Source organism: Gallinula chloropus (genome assembly GCF_964237585.1).
Source record: "Gallinula chloropus genome assembly, chromosome: 1".
NCBI lineage: Eukaryota > Metazoa > Chordata > Aves > Gruiformes > Rallidae > Gallinula > Gallinula chloropus.
In genome coordinates this window covers 133,819,426-133,833,736 of record NC_140085.1, presented here as the reverse complement: position 1 = coordinate 133,833,736, position 14,311 = coordinate 133,819,426, and the positions used below count along the sequence as shown (strand labels likewise).

The following is a 14,311-nucleotide window of genomic DNA, read 5'->3' as shown; positions in this document are numbered from 1 at the left end:
GGTAAAGCTGCTTCACAGTTCCCAGCAGAGGACCCTGATATTAACCGCTTAGCATTTTTGCCAAGCTTTCTAGACTGAAATTTTCCATGATATTTTTGTGTTTCAGGAGAACATTAGTTGTTTGGGTTTTTTTTTTTAATTCTCACCTAAATTTGGGGAGGGAAAACCATCCAAGCAAACAAACAAAACAACAACAATAACAAAAAAAAAAAAAGAGAGAGAGAGAGAAATGGATTCTTAGATGAGATGGGGAAAAAATACTTAAATGCCAGAATTCCCTTCCTCATATAACTAGAGTCTGCGTGATGGTGTGAAGGAGCTTAGTTTACCAGCTAATAGTCTTTCTAACATTATCTAACCTTTAAGCACTTGACTTTGCCACGTTAGCATTCTTTTCTTGTGGGTATAAGCTACCCAATGAATGCATAATATCCAGAAGTACTCAATGCATGCTCTCCTGGCCTAGCTGTTTCTCTTTGATGCCATTAATAACATTCCCATTAAAATCACAAGGCTCAGAATAAACCAACAGAGTGAGCTTTCAAAAATCCCACCTGGAGCTTTTATTTATACATACAGAGTATGCCTGGATACTTAGGAATGAGGTCATAGACAACGTGAGGTAAGCATACGTTTTGAAAATTGTTAAGGCAAGACAGAGACTTCAGGGAAATTTTTTAAAGTGTGGTTTTACCAATTAAAGATGTTGATTATGAAGTGCACTAACACTCTAAATGCATTAGCCTAATTAAATAAACTACACAAATGACATTAATTCTCAGGGTTTCTTTGAAATTCCTGTAAAATCAGCAATACTTTAATTTGCCATTATAATGTTACTACTGACCATGACTTACAATGGTGTTATTGGATTGTTACCCTTTCATCCAATTACTCATTAGCTATGCCATGGTCATCCATGATTATACCCAGATTACAGTGGTACATGCTTAGCAAAGTTCTGCTCACCAACAAGCAAAGCAATCTTTATCTTTTTATTTTTGGGGTTTTTTAAAGTATTGGGAGTGATCTGTCTCAGTTGGAAGTCTAGGGGTAGGTCTCTTAATCCAGAACAACCCAGGAAAATTCAAGACCAAATTTCTTCAAATTGTCTAAACAAACAAGAAAAAACCAAGCATAATAGCCATTAAGGTGTATTTTATCTGTGTTCTCAGTCAGTCTAACAAATAAAATGTGACCTTAAAACTTTCCAGCTCTTCTCATTTTTTAATATATTGGTCCTGCTGAAGCACAACTGAGTTTGTATTTCACTTGGGTGGTTTTCATTAAGGTCTGCGTTCTCTGTCCTTCCACTCTGGTTTTGAATTAGTAAATTCTGTTGCTTTGAGGTTGAGTTGTATCAGGTAGGCATGCCTGTATGAGTCTAAAAGTCTTTCCCCAAGATTATGTATATATCTAATATTCTCATGTAAATAACTCACTAAGGACCCCGTGGCAAAACTCTTTGTTAAATAGAACAATTTATCATGCTACCATGTGGCTCTAGAACAGGGTCATGGTGAGACTACAGACCGTGTTGCATGACCAGGGTTGCCAAGCTCTGATACAATTATTGCACTGTCCTAGGTGACCCAGAGGCCAAGTTCGCATAAGATGAGATGTCTTTTCAGGATTAGCTTTGTCCCAAAGGATCCCATTGATCTTTTAAGAAGAGATCCTGTTGCTTTTGAGTATCTCTATGTACAGGTAAGTGAAAGCATGGCGATTGTTAGCATACAGGAGATTAAAAGGATGGATGCACTCAGTGCATATCTAGATTTATATCTTCACATAGAGAAGTGTCACTGGAGTAAATCCTAGTTTTTATTTCTGCTGCATGCAGCCAATGAATGCGCTTGTGGAATGTGCAAATCGTTACCGTTTGCAAAGCCCCTGCCTTCATGAGTCTCTCCAAATAGTAATGCTTTGATATATTTCCAAAATATATTTGGCTTTAGAAAAAAGAGAAGTTGAAGTAATTGCTAATACTCATTTCTGGTGCTGTAATACCAGACAAAAACGATGTCTGAAAAGGAACTTCCAATAAAATTGATGAGAAAACTAATGTACAAGCAATGTGGTTCTCTTGGCTGTCTCGCAGGGTTGACTCTTGCTACCCTGAGTCCGGATACACTGATACCCTCCCAGCACTCTGTGAAAGATTATTGCTGTTCTACCCATGAAGGATGAAGCGATCTTAGATCAAAATACTCATACCTTCTGCTCTTTGGCAGCAGTCCTTGTGTTTTTCAGAAGTGCCCATACCCCAGTGAGCATTCAGCACCTCCAAAAGCACCAGTCCTACCTTCAGCATAGCCCTGCTTCCGAGTTCGGGGTTACTCTTCATGCAATGTTATTTTTTCATTTAAAAAACAAGGGACTGTAATTTATTTTTAGTGCAAGATTTTTGAACTTGATGCTCCCTCTACTGGTTCTTTGGCAGAGCTGTAACGACGTGGTTCAGGAAAGATTTGGACCAGAACTGAAATACGACATTGCCCTGCGGTTGGCTGCATTGCAAATGTATATAGCAACCGTGACCACCAAGCAAACCCAGAAAATCTCCCTCAAATATATAGAGTAAGTTGAGAATGCAGCATATTCTTTAAAAGTGAAACATTAGGAGTAACTCATAGGTTCTTTAAGGTTGTTCTTTACTGCATCTGTGTGCATGCACTGATTTTAGGCTCATTCTTTGTTGCTGAAATCAATTCCGGTGTGTTAAGAGCTGTATGTATGGACTTTTTGGTCCATTTTTCTTTTGGTCCTCTCTTTAGGCATGTGAAATAATCTAGAAATGTAAATAATATTAACTCATTTGTTTTCAATGATTTAGTGGTCAGATCTAAGTTTATATGGTCTAAACCCTAAGGTTTTAATGTAAATGATTGCAGTAAGATTTAAGTGTTTTCTTGGTTCAAAAGACTGTAAGGTCTTAGATTCCATTTCTAAGATTTCTTCTATACAGAAGTAGGCACACAGTAAACAACATGTATTTGCAACTACAAAGAAAAAGAAAAATTCCAAAATGCAACTATGTGTGTACATCTGCTTGGATTTAAAAAAAAAACCCACAGCAACAAGAAAACTCCCACATTTTTGTTGTTGCTTAGTTTAGTTGCAGAACAGAAATCATAACTGACTTGAAACATCAAAACTTACAACTCTTTTTTCTGCATGGCATGATGGAAGGGATAGAATAGATATTTATATATAATTTTAAAACATCATTTTCATAAGTGACGCATAGGTTGAATATAGAAAATAATGTGTTATTATTGCAAAACTCTGGACTTGATCAACTCTCCTGTTTTCAGGTATTCCTTCACTTGGCATCATAGTCACCAGTCTTTAGATAAATAATCATCACAGGAATGTGAAATTAAATATATGCCTTTTATTGCAGAAAAGAATGGGGATTAGAGACTTTTCTTCCATCTGCTGTGCTGCAAAGCATGAAAGAAAAGAACATAAAGAAAGCACTTTCACACCTTGTCAAAGCAAATCAAAACCTAGTTCCTCCGGGTAAAAAGGTATTACATTTGCATCTTAATGAAAAATGTGTTTTAAAGAACAAAAAGGCTGGTGTGCACGGGAAACATTTAAAATTAAACCTTTGGAGAAACACCTAGCCATTATATTTTCAGAGATTTAACTTTCACTGCTCTATACAACATAGCCAAGAACAATTAAAAATAATTAATTATACCCCAACTAAACTATCGTCTTATCTTCAGAATGCCAAGAAACTGGTCATTAATACTTCATGTATGATAAAGATATATTTTTTTTAATTAATTTGGTACTTCCTATTAATGGCAGACTTGTTAGGAAAGTTACTGTTCTGTCTCTGATGGTCTCATCTGAACCACATTAACCTGTTGGCTTGACATAAATGCTGGTTTTCAGGATTGTTTTCTGTTATGCTGTAGGTAGAAATGCTTTGCTGGCCAAGATCTAACTGGATAGATGATGTTTCTTACAGTAGATGACCTTCCTCAGTGTTGTGAAATGCTTTTCTTAGCACTATGCTTTTCTTCAGCTGGAAATAAACATGTAGAAGACAATATCTCTTAGAAATACTTTTGTTACATGCATATAGCTGAGGCTGGTTTTAGACACCATAATGAAGTTTCTTTATGCAAGTCATCTAGTCTCTCTTTGTAGTCAATGGAGAGAAACAGGCACTTCTAGGGAGCGATTGATTCATCCCCTCCCACAGTAGAAACCGAAAATAGGTCAGATGACTTGTGTCCTAGAAATGCCTGTTTCTCCCCGTGGACTATAAAAAGAACCTTAGAGTGACTAGTTGAGACATGAAATGACTTGAATCCTGCTCCATGACACCTTGTTTCTGAACAAAAGAACCCCAGAATGCCCGGTGCCTGAGCCAAGGTTCACTGTGATCAGTGGAAATGCTGTTTGGAGGTTTCAGATCACATCATGACACATCAGTAGGTGTTTGACCAGGGATGTTCAGGAAGGCAGGCCACCTTTTTCACTGAAGCACTGCTGTACCACTTAGGCTAAAGATGAATAATGCTTATTACTTATTGTTTATCCTGGTAGTGTAAGTTGGGGTTTGTTTTGGAAGCCATCACTGCTGTGGGCACTGCAGGTGATGGCAGCGGCACACGGCATCAGTTGTTGATTTGAAGAGATATTGCCCCTTCCTGCAGCAAGCATATTTTGTTGATTTTGATTCATTCTTTTCTAAATTGAGCCTTGGAAAGAAGTTGTGTGCCTACCTGCTTTTTTTAGCAGGTAGGTCTCAGAAACAAAGCATCTGAGGTCGTCATCACCTTCTGTCTCACTTGTAGGTACCAACTTAAGAACTGATTTCCTTCTGGGGTCTTCTCTCCCTCCACATGAAGGGAAGCCTGTCATTCTCAGGACTCTCACAGTTTTTACAGCCCCCATGGATTTCTCCACCAGCTAAACACCTGGTGAATGTTATTCCCACTAGTTGCTCTGCTCTGGATTAATTTCCTCCTTAGTATTTAGAAAAACCTTAGGATAAGGACTCTTAAACTGCTTTTCAAGATCAAATAAGATTTTGAATTAGAAATCTAGTGGCTGAAATGAGAATAGTAAATGAGATGAGCTTGTTTTGTCTCTCTCTATAAGTCCAGATATAAGGATTTGCCCCAGGGATGTAATAAGGTTTGAGTCCAGATTGTTTAAGTAAAATGAACTGTTTCTTGTTTCATTTCATCCTCATAAAGTATTTCGAAGTTGTTTCTTTTTAAGTAGGTAGTTTAAGCTCAGAGGCAAAAAAGGAGATAAATATGGCATGTATTGCATGATATGATCATATGTATTGGTCTACTGTATTTGGCTTTCAGATCTACTCTGTACTAAAAATAGGGGAAGACTTTTATTAAAAAAAAAAGGGAAATGCAGTAATGAGGTGGAATAATATGCCATATGCCACAAGTACCTAGCAAAATGGAATATGCAGAGCTGACAAAAGCAAATTCTTTATTCTTTTTCTCTGTATAGGTACATAAATGTTTGGGAGCTGATGGTGATTATGAATGGAAAGCTGCTATCTAGCCTTGAAATCCCTCAATGAACAGATGTTTACTTTGAGTAGTTTAACATTTTCCCTTCGTTGGAGCTGTTACAGTGTTCTTGCAGTGCTCTGATCTGCCCATACCCAAGTCCTCAGTGCATTTTAACTAAACAAGCAAGATTTTCATTTTTAAGAATGATAATGTTTCTCCTCATCTGAATCTCAATCATCTAATGATTTAGTTTCAGGATCTGAAGAACAGTTATTGCAGTCTGTTCTCCTTAGCCTACACAAATACTTTTTCTTTCTGAATTGGTAATGTGATGATTTCCACCACTATCTCTTACCCCTGTTTCTCCTTCCTCAGCTATCTGCTCTGCAAGCCAAGGTGCATTATCTAAAGTTCCTCAGTGATCTACGATTATATGGAGGGCGTGTTTTCAAGGCAACATTAGTGGTAATATTTCTCTTTAAATATTTCCTCTCTTGATTTTTTTAACCCTTTTTTTTTTTTTTTTTTCAAAAACTGGACCATGTAATTTTCTTCAGAAGTTTAGGTTTTATTTGTATCCTTAAAAAATAATTGTTAAATTGAACCAAATCACTCACTTTCTTCTTTTTAACTTGAAAATAGTTTAGTAATACGTGCTGAGGATTTAGAGATAGGTTAGCATCCTTTTGGCAAATAGCACCATCCAATTAACTATAGAATACTAATAATATTAGTCTGGAAAACTCTTGATGATAGAGAGTTGCTTTTAACAGAAGCAGATTCCACCCATCTGTCTGTCTGTCCATCTTCCTATCTATTTAAAAACTATAGTGCAGTCAATATCCAGGATCAGGTTTCTTTACTTGTTTTTAATTATGAACTAAGTATGCTCTTCTGTGTCAGATATCCTTAGAAGAACATTATGATCTTCCGTGTAGGAATGCCATGCAAATTGTAGCTCCGTGAAGATGAAGTTTCTGTTGCTACACAGAACCTATCATGGTTCTTACTTTTGATTTTGATTTTTCTGCTACAGCAGGGAGAAAAGCGTTCAGAGGTGACACTGTTAGTAGGGCCACGGTACGGGATTAGTCATGTGATAAACACCAAAACAAACCTGGTGGCTCTTCTGGCAGACTTCAGCCATGTGAACAGGATTGAAATGTTTACAGAAGATGAAACCAGTGTTAGAGTTGAGCTGCACGTCTTGGATGTAAAAGTAAGTTCGCTGTTTAATGGATATAATGTCTATAAGTAACATTTTTGTCTTTGAGTATTCAATCAAGTTATACTGTTCTGAATGTTTTCGTGCCAGTAGTACTCTGAGGGTGTGTTTTCAGCTTTTTTTGTGGTCAGAGTCCATGTAGAAGATGGCTTGGGCATTTGAGGGGCCTGTGGTGTGCCAGATTGGTGCTTTTCAGCACTCGAATTCCATTCTGATCTTTCTCTTGGCTGACCCCAGGCAACTCACTTTGTTGTTGTCTTCCTTAATTTCCATGGTGAGAAGCGTGATGAAGTTGGCCTTTGTTTGAAGCTCCCTGAACCCCTAGAACTTCCTTCTAGTGTAACAGATAATATTACCGTTAGAAAATTGCCAGCTGCATTACAGTCCCCTGAAATCCAGTGGTTTATCTTCAAAGTTCACTGCAAGTAACTGCATAGCAGTTACCAATAAAATGAACTATAAAAAGGCAAGGGTTTTTTTCTTAGCCCTTATAATTCCGGTTACATGTTTTACCCTACATAAATAGATGCTCTTCATCTACCTATAGTAATTGAATTTCTCTTTAATCCCACTCCATGCTGCGTCTGTGGCATTCAGTGGCAAGGAGTGGAGTTTTGCATATTATATTTTCCTGGTTCTTGTGTTTTCTATTTGCTTCTTAGACTGTCTAGATAGGGATAATCAGAGGTTGAAGGAAGAGTTCTCATTATGCTTGAAACTTAAATATTCTATGAAAATAACTAGAGCCTAACAGTTCTTTTTGTTTACCCAGCTATACAAAAAAAAACCAACCCATAGACAAGGAATATTTTACTAAGCTTTTGCTTTGAGTGGTTTAGGTTTATTGACCTGGAACTGTTTTCGTGTATTTAAGTTCATGAAAAAAACATTGCTGTAAATTAATCTAGATGCGCTTTGACAGCAATTTAAGAGACATGTGCATGCTGGTGAACACAGCATCTCTTTCACCTTGCTTGGCAATGATAACATCTGAGGATCTTAGGCTACTTTTGTTGCATCACTGTGCTGAACTCCTAGCCCTCTTATGAGAAAGCTGTTACCCTCTTTTTACAGACGGAGAAAGTAATATAGAAATTATAGTCCTCCCATCTGCTCCTATGTAAAATGCAGCACTCTATGCCACAGTAGTATATATTGCCATAATATTGTGGGGGTTTATATTATAATGCTGTTACTGTCTTATTGCAAACCACACTTACCCCATCTCCACGCATTTTGACACATGCAGTCTTAAACCCAAAGAAATTTGCCCAAAATTACTACTACAAACCTAGGAGGCTCACAGAAAATTGCCACTCTGTGGGATACAGGTAGGAGCTGTCACTGTGCCCTGTTTGAGAGATGCAGGCACACCCGGGTAGTTGCTCTTAACTGATGCATTCATCCCTTGGCTTACCCTAAGGCAGCAGGTTCGTATTTTGAATCTGCCAATATGGGTCATATACTCCAGTATTTTCTTAAAGAATAAGAAAAAGAAAAAGGTTAGATTTTTTTTTTCCTTTAAGTTTAGATTTTTATTTTGGCTTTTCTGTTCTTTTTCATGCCTCCTCAAGCACGTATCACTTGGCAGAAGCAGGCAATAAAAGCGTAGCTGTCACGGGACTGTTCAGCAGATTAACAGTAGTTCACAGCACAGTTTTCAGCAATCTGAGATTTCTGTGGAGATCATCCATTTCTGTCAATCACTGCAGAAAATTGAGATCAACGTAGGATTTCAAGTGTTAGTTTTTAGTAGCTGCTCAGAAGAACAGAGATTGATTAGTCCATTGTAGGCTTAATTATTTATAGTTAACCATTATAGCTTTAGTTGAATACTTTGAAAGAAGCATGTATTGAATAGAATTTCAAAATGTAGCACAAAATAAAGGTGGAGCAGGGGGAAGCAAAATTTTTTTCCATGTTGCCAAAAACTGTCCATACAACACTCAAGGCACCTGGGATATTTTGCCCTAAAGTGATGCAAGCCAGGCATTTAAAATATTGTCAGACCTATTGTGGGTTTGTATGCAAGCTGTGATAATCCACTATGTTTTGGCCACAGTCTCCATTAGAACCAGTTGTCTTTTAACTAGTAAGGGGTTGAGTAAATTGGAGAGCCAGTCTTCTTGCATATAGTGTTCCTCCTAGAACGAATGATGCAGGTCCCCCCATCTGCCTTGTGACAGTAGGCTCTGCGCGCTTAATTGTGATACCTTGTTGACAAAAGTCCTCATAGCTATGAGTCACTATAAACTGTGAGTGATGAGATGGGTTGTCTACGGTGTAATCTCTGTCTGTGTATCATGGTAATGGCTTCATTTGCATTTTCTCTTTAGAAGTTGTAGAGGCTAGCCACCTAAATATAAATTTGAGAAGAGCAGCTTTTGGTGTTAAAATCTACAGAGATGTGAACAAAAGTTTTAAGCAAATAAACTTTTATATTGTGTCAAAAGTAAATGGAATTAAAGTAGATTTCACATGGCTATCCCAGGTTCAGTGCTTGCTAGCCTGGCATTCTTAGTTTTTTGAAGCTCTGAGGTCTCTCATTTTTGTGTTAGGTCTGACTTTTTTTGCTAAATGCTTCAAGTTTGTTTTCTTTGCTGATCTCCCTTCTGAGGATCTTTCTCCATTCTCTTTGTGTTTATCTGCTTATTTTTTCATCACTCCTCTTTTTGGTAATGACAGAACGTAAACACTGAAATCATTTAAGCCGTCACCGTAATACCCAGTGTCATTGCTGTGTAATGATAGTTTTAACTTCCCAACTGTATTTTCTCAATCTAAACTGCCTCTGCCTCCCACCTTTTGCTTCTTTACATGTGGTTAGGACACCTCATTTTCTGGGAAGCTGCAGATTCCCATGCTACTGCAAGACTCCCCCACCTAATGTGCCAGGTTCTTAGCCCCTGGCAGTTTCAGAATAACAGTAAACAGTGTTTTTGCAAGAATAATATATCTGTGCAAGAAAAAGATGGAGCAAGACTCTTACAATGGTTAGCTTCATTCAGAAAAGGAGGGAAATCAGCTATTAAAATGTCCAGTTGGATTTCTACCTTCCTGCGGTTCCGGTCTTCAGACTGTTTGATGTTCTCTGATACTGGTAGTGAGGAAAACAAGTTCTCATGTGTATTTTTCAATGTGGTGTCTGTGATGCGATTCCTTTCGCTTCCGTGTAGCAGTATTGCCAGCAGGTAAACAGGCTGAGGAGGAAAAGCCTTAACCAAGAGTTGGTTGTGTTCCTCTTAGCCTATTACTCTACTGATGGAGTCATCGGATGCGATGAATCTTGCTTGCCTAACAGCTGGGTACTACAGACTGCTGGTTGACTCACGGCGCTCGATATTTAACATGGCCAACAAGAAGAATACGGGGAGCCGAGAAACAGGTATCCATTGCGCTGTATGGTAACGATGCTCCAGCGTGTGAAGCGGAAGCCAGCGTAACCCAGTGCACCTCCAGACAGATACAAGGCTATGCCAAATGATATCTGATTGCTGGCCCAGACCTAGCACCACTCTATATCAGTTCAGCTTTATAATGTTCTAATGTGCAGTGTACGATAGCATCTTAATGGTAAAAGAAAGCAAGTGATGAATGTATTTTATACTGTAGTGAAAAATAAGCCTGCTCCCTGTGAGTAATCTTATTTTATATGCCTGCATCTTGTGTAAAAAGACATAGTGTTGAAGAAAACAGCTTGGGATTTGGTTTTGTGTTACTATTCCTGCAATAGCATTCATACCTAGACGAGGTTCAGTTTTACACTTGTGTACAAAAGCGCCAGTTAAACTTTTGGTCATTGCATCAACAGGTACTTAACTTAGAGCAGAGGTGAGTTTGAAAGTGCTTTTCTGAAGTATTTGCTGTCTCAGAGGTGTTTATTGCTTAAAAGCTTCATGACTTTGCTCTTTGATTTCACAATGTTGATTTTATTTCACTGTGCTATAGGAACTGAGAATAGAGGGAAGCATAGTCTCCTTGCTTCTGAGTGGAACTGTATACCAAAAACTACCACTTTCCTGGCTGAAGGAGATCAAGAGACTCAAATGTCCTTTGCTGATGCAAAACAGAAGACTCTGGATGTTTCTGAAAGTCTATTATGTCAAAAAGAACACAGACATCTGTACATAGAAAATACGTATAATTCAGGTGGATTTGATCAGCATCTGGCCAAGCAAAGTGACCCCACTGAAGCAGAAGAAAGCAGAAATTTTAATCAGCCTTCACTGCTGTCACTCTCAGGTTTGGAATCTAGCAAGAAAGCACAGAGTTCCCCCAGGGGAGCAAAAGTTTCCTTTATATTTGGAGATCACAACTTGGATGGTATCAATCCCCAGACTCTTGGCTATGAAAGGCTTTTGGATGAAAGTCCAGAAGTACTAGAAAAACAAAGAGCCATTTATATTAGCAATGCCAACGACATTAAAGGCCTGGAGTTGTCACCGGATGCTGAAAGCATCCAGTTTGCTACAAATTCTGTTTACGCAACTATAAACGACAGTAAAATATTTGGAGCTGCAGAGGGGATAGAAGAGCCTTTGCTGCATGATATTTGTTATGCAGAGAACACAGATGATGCTGAAGATGAAGATGAAGTAAGCTGTGAAGAAGACATTATGGTAGGAGAAATCAATAGGCCTGCTCTTCTCAGCCTTTCTGGTTCTAGTGATGACATTATTGATTTGACTTCACTTCCACCTCCGGAAGGTGACGATAACGAAGATGATTTCCTATTGCATACCTTAAACATGGCCATTGCTGCTCCTCCACCTGGCTTCAGGGACAGTTCAGATGAGGAAGACTCTCAGAATCAAGCGACACAGCCTAGAGACAGCAAAGAGCAAGCCAGTAATCTGGGCAATGATGACATTCCAGTGTCGCTTATCGATGCTGTCCCTACTAACACAGAGGGGAAGTGTGAGAAGGGGCTAGATGATGCTGTAGTCTCTACACTTCAAGCACTAGAAGCTCTGGCTGCTTCAGAGGAACAGCAGACGAATGACAATTCAGGTTCTTTCACCATAGTTACGTTTATTCATTGAAAATCATTCCATCCCATCCATTTAGCTTTGGAAGTACTCCATTTCATGAGGGTTGGGTGTTGTGTTTTTTTGGTTTTCCTTTTTTTAATTTTTTTTTCCCCACCATTTTGCATACAACATATTCCATATTATTTAATGGAACTACCATTATGTTACTAAACTACCTGTCCTGGGAACTGTGCAATAAAGTCCAAGTACTCTTACCAAGCCTATTTTTGTCTCTAACACACCCCTTTGCTTGTCACTTATCCAGGTGCCTCAGCTGCTGTCATTTAATTGACTCTTATTTTCTGTGGCTTGCAGGTGTAGCCATCCTGCGAGCATATAGCCCTGAGTCATCTTCAGATTCTGGCAATGAAACAAATTCCTCTGAGATGACTGAAAGCTCTGAACTAGCCGCGGCACAGAAACAGTCGGAAAACACTGCACGTATGTTTCTGACCACAAGCGAAGGCTACCAACCCCTTGTGGAAGAGCAGACTGAATTTCCCATCGCTAAGAATCAGGCTGGAGGGCCAGGCATGAAGCCCTCCCAGCCCTTGGCTGGTCGCCAGGCTGCAGAGCTGCAGTCAAAAGTTGTGCCTTCAAAGCAGATTCTTCATTCAGATAACATGGAAATGGAGCCAGAGACCATGGAAACAAAATCTGTCACTGATTATTTTAGCAAATTGCACATGGGATCCTTGGTATATTCTTGCACTAGTAAAAGGAAAAGTAAGATGACAGACAGCGAAATAAAAGCTCCCTCTGATGGCAATGCTACTGTGAAAAAGCAACAGGGAACTAAAAAAGCAGAGACTGAGGAAGATCTAAAAGCTAAATTTGGAACTCTTTCAGCAAGAGACAGTCAACGCCTGAGCACTTTTAATGTGGAGAGAACTGCCTTTCGCCAAAGATGGTACGCTGCCGATGATGGGGCAGCAGATAAGCCAAGCACAGAAACAGTGAACGGGAAGACTTTTCCAAGGGTTCCTGGCCTTGGTAAAACAGAAACTGACTGTAAGGATGAAGTAGATCCAGAGGTGGATCCGGAGGATACCTCGGGGCTTAGCCAAGGTGAAAACTTTCTGTCAGATATGACTCCCGTGTCTTCAGCCAAAGACCTAAATGACGCAGAAGATACTGATTTGTCTGCAGATGACCATCCTTCAAAGCTTCCAGAAGCTGAGCAGAGTGTGGCTAGACTTTGTGAATATCACTTGGCTAAGCGCATGTCATCTCTGCAAAGTGAAGGCCATTTCTCACTGCAAAGCTCTCAGTGCTCTTCAGTGGATGCAGGATGCAGCACAGGCAGTAGCACGTGCGCTACCCCCGTCGAATCTCCTCTCTGTACCTCTGATGTTAAGCACATTATCTCTGACCCATCAATGAAGGGCATCACCTATATTCCAGGAGATGAAAGAGCTGCCGTTCTTCCAAACCACGGAGCGACGTACAAGGACCTGCACCAGCAGCCTGACGCCGTGTGTCACAGAATGACGGTGCCTCTCGTGCATTCGGCAATTAATGCTGAACCACTGTTTGGCACCTTGAGAGAAGGATGTCATCGGATCCCCAAGATAAAAGAAACTACAGGTACAGCAGTAATAAAGCGTTTCTTGTGTTTGTTTTTAAAGCTGCATGTTAAGGTCGAGGACTAGGTGTGAGGTTTGCATTATCTTTACCTGAAACTACGTCATCAAGTCGTAGCAGACACTGGGCCTAGACCTTTGGTGTATCTGTTCCATGTTGAGATGTTCTTAGGAGCTGCTTACAAAGATGATATTTTTCTAAAACCTCTCATTACCGTTAAAAATACTTGGGGGAACATTAATGCAGAGGCCTCTCCTGCAGTCTTTGGAAGCCTCACCAAAATCCATAGCCACTTGAATTCCAGCGTCTTTGTTAGATGATGAGATGACTTCACAAGGTATATTAATGTAGAAGGGGGAAAACTGATTCATTTATTATGCATCTTACAGGCTATTTTAGCAGATTGTCAAAATCGTGCCAATGTGAATAAAAAACTCTAGATGTAAGGATGAAAAAATGCCACTATCATATTGAGCATATATTTACTTTGCCATCTGACAGTAGGTGTTTTCTTAAAGACTAATTTACATACAGAGCCATTAATGCATTTTAAAGTTCCAATTACGAGAGGTTTTGTGAACTTACTGTTACTAAAAAAAAGGCAGCTTTTTCAGAGCGAACGTTGGAAATGCTCTCTGCTGGGGTTTAAATGTTTCCCTCTTCCTGGGTTGCAGCCCACATGTAGCAGTAGCATGTGAATGCATGAAAATCTGAAAGTGGAACAGAGTAGGATCAAGAAGGAGAAATGTTATTTCTCTTCCAAAAAAGCATGTAACCAAACCAAAATTATCATGAATACAGCTTCCCATACCCTCTCAGGCACAGTTACAGAACATATTTAATTGGAACATATTCATCTAACTATTTAATAGAAAATAGCCAATCCATTTGTAAATCCCTTGTAAATCTCATCCAGGAAGAGAGTTACCAAGTTTTATAGATTATTTTCTGTTCCTTTTCTTAAA

General features: G+C 39.1%; 1 protein-coding gene across 2 annotated transcripts in view; it reads left to right on the top strand.

The window, feature by feature from the left end:
• The window catches only part of FRMPD4 (FERM and PDZ domain containing 4), a gene marked incomplete at its 5' end in the record, with an annotated part of 310,938 nt that overhangs the window by 294,902 nt on the left and 1,725 nt on the right, over positions 1 to 14,311 (top strand). For both annotated transcript variants that reach the window (XM_084268209.1, XM_084268208.1), the window contains 8 exons: positions 1,588 to 1,707; positions 2,444 to 2,580; positions 3,407 to 3,533; positions 5,883 to 5,972; positions 6,544 to 6,726; positions 9,979 to 10,117; positions 10,681 to 11,742; positions 12,078 to 13,349. In XM_084268209.1, the coding sequence (XP_084124335.1) occupies positions 1,588 to 1,707; positions 2,444 to 2,580; positions 3,407 to 3,533; positions 5,883 to 5,972; positions 6,544 to 6,726; positions 9,979 to 10,117; positions 10,681 to 11,742; positions 12,078 to 13,349 (3,130 nt within the window). The remainder of the gene's footprint in view (positions 1 to 1,587; positions 1,708 to 2,443; positions 2,581 to 3,406; positions 3,534 to 5,882; positions 5,973 to 6,543; positions 6,727 to 9,978; positions 10,118 to 10,680; positions 11,743 to 12,077; positions 13,350 to 14,311) is intronic.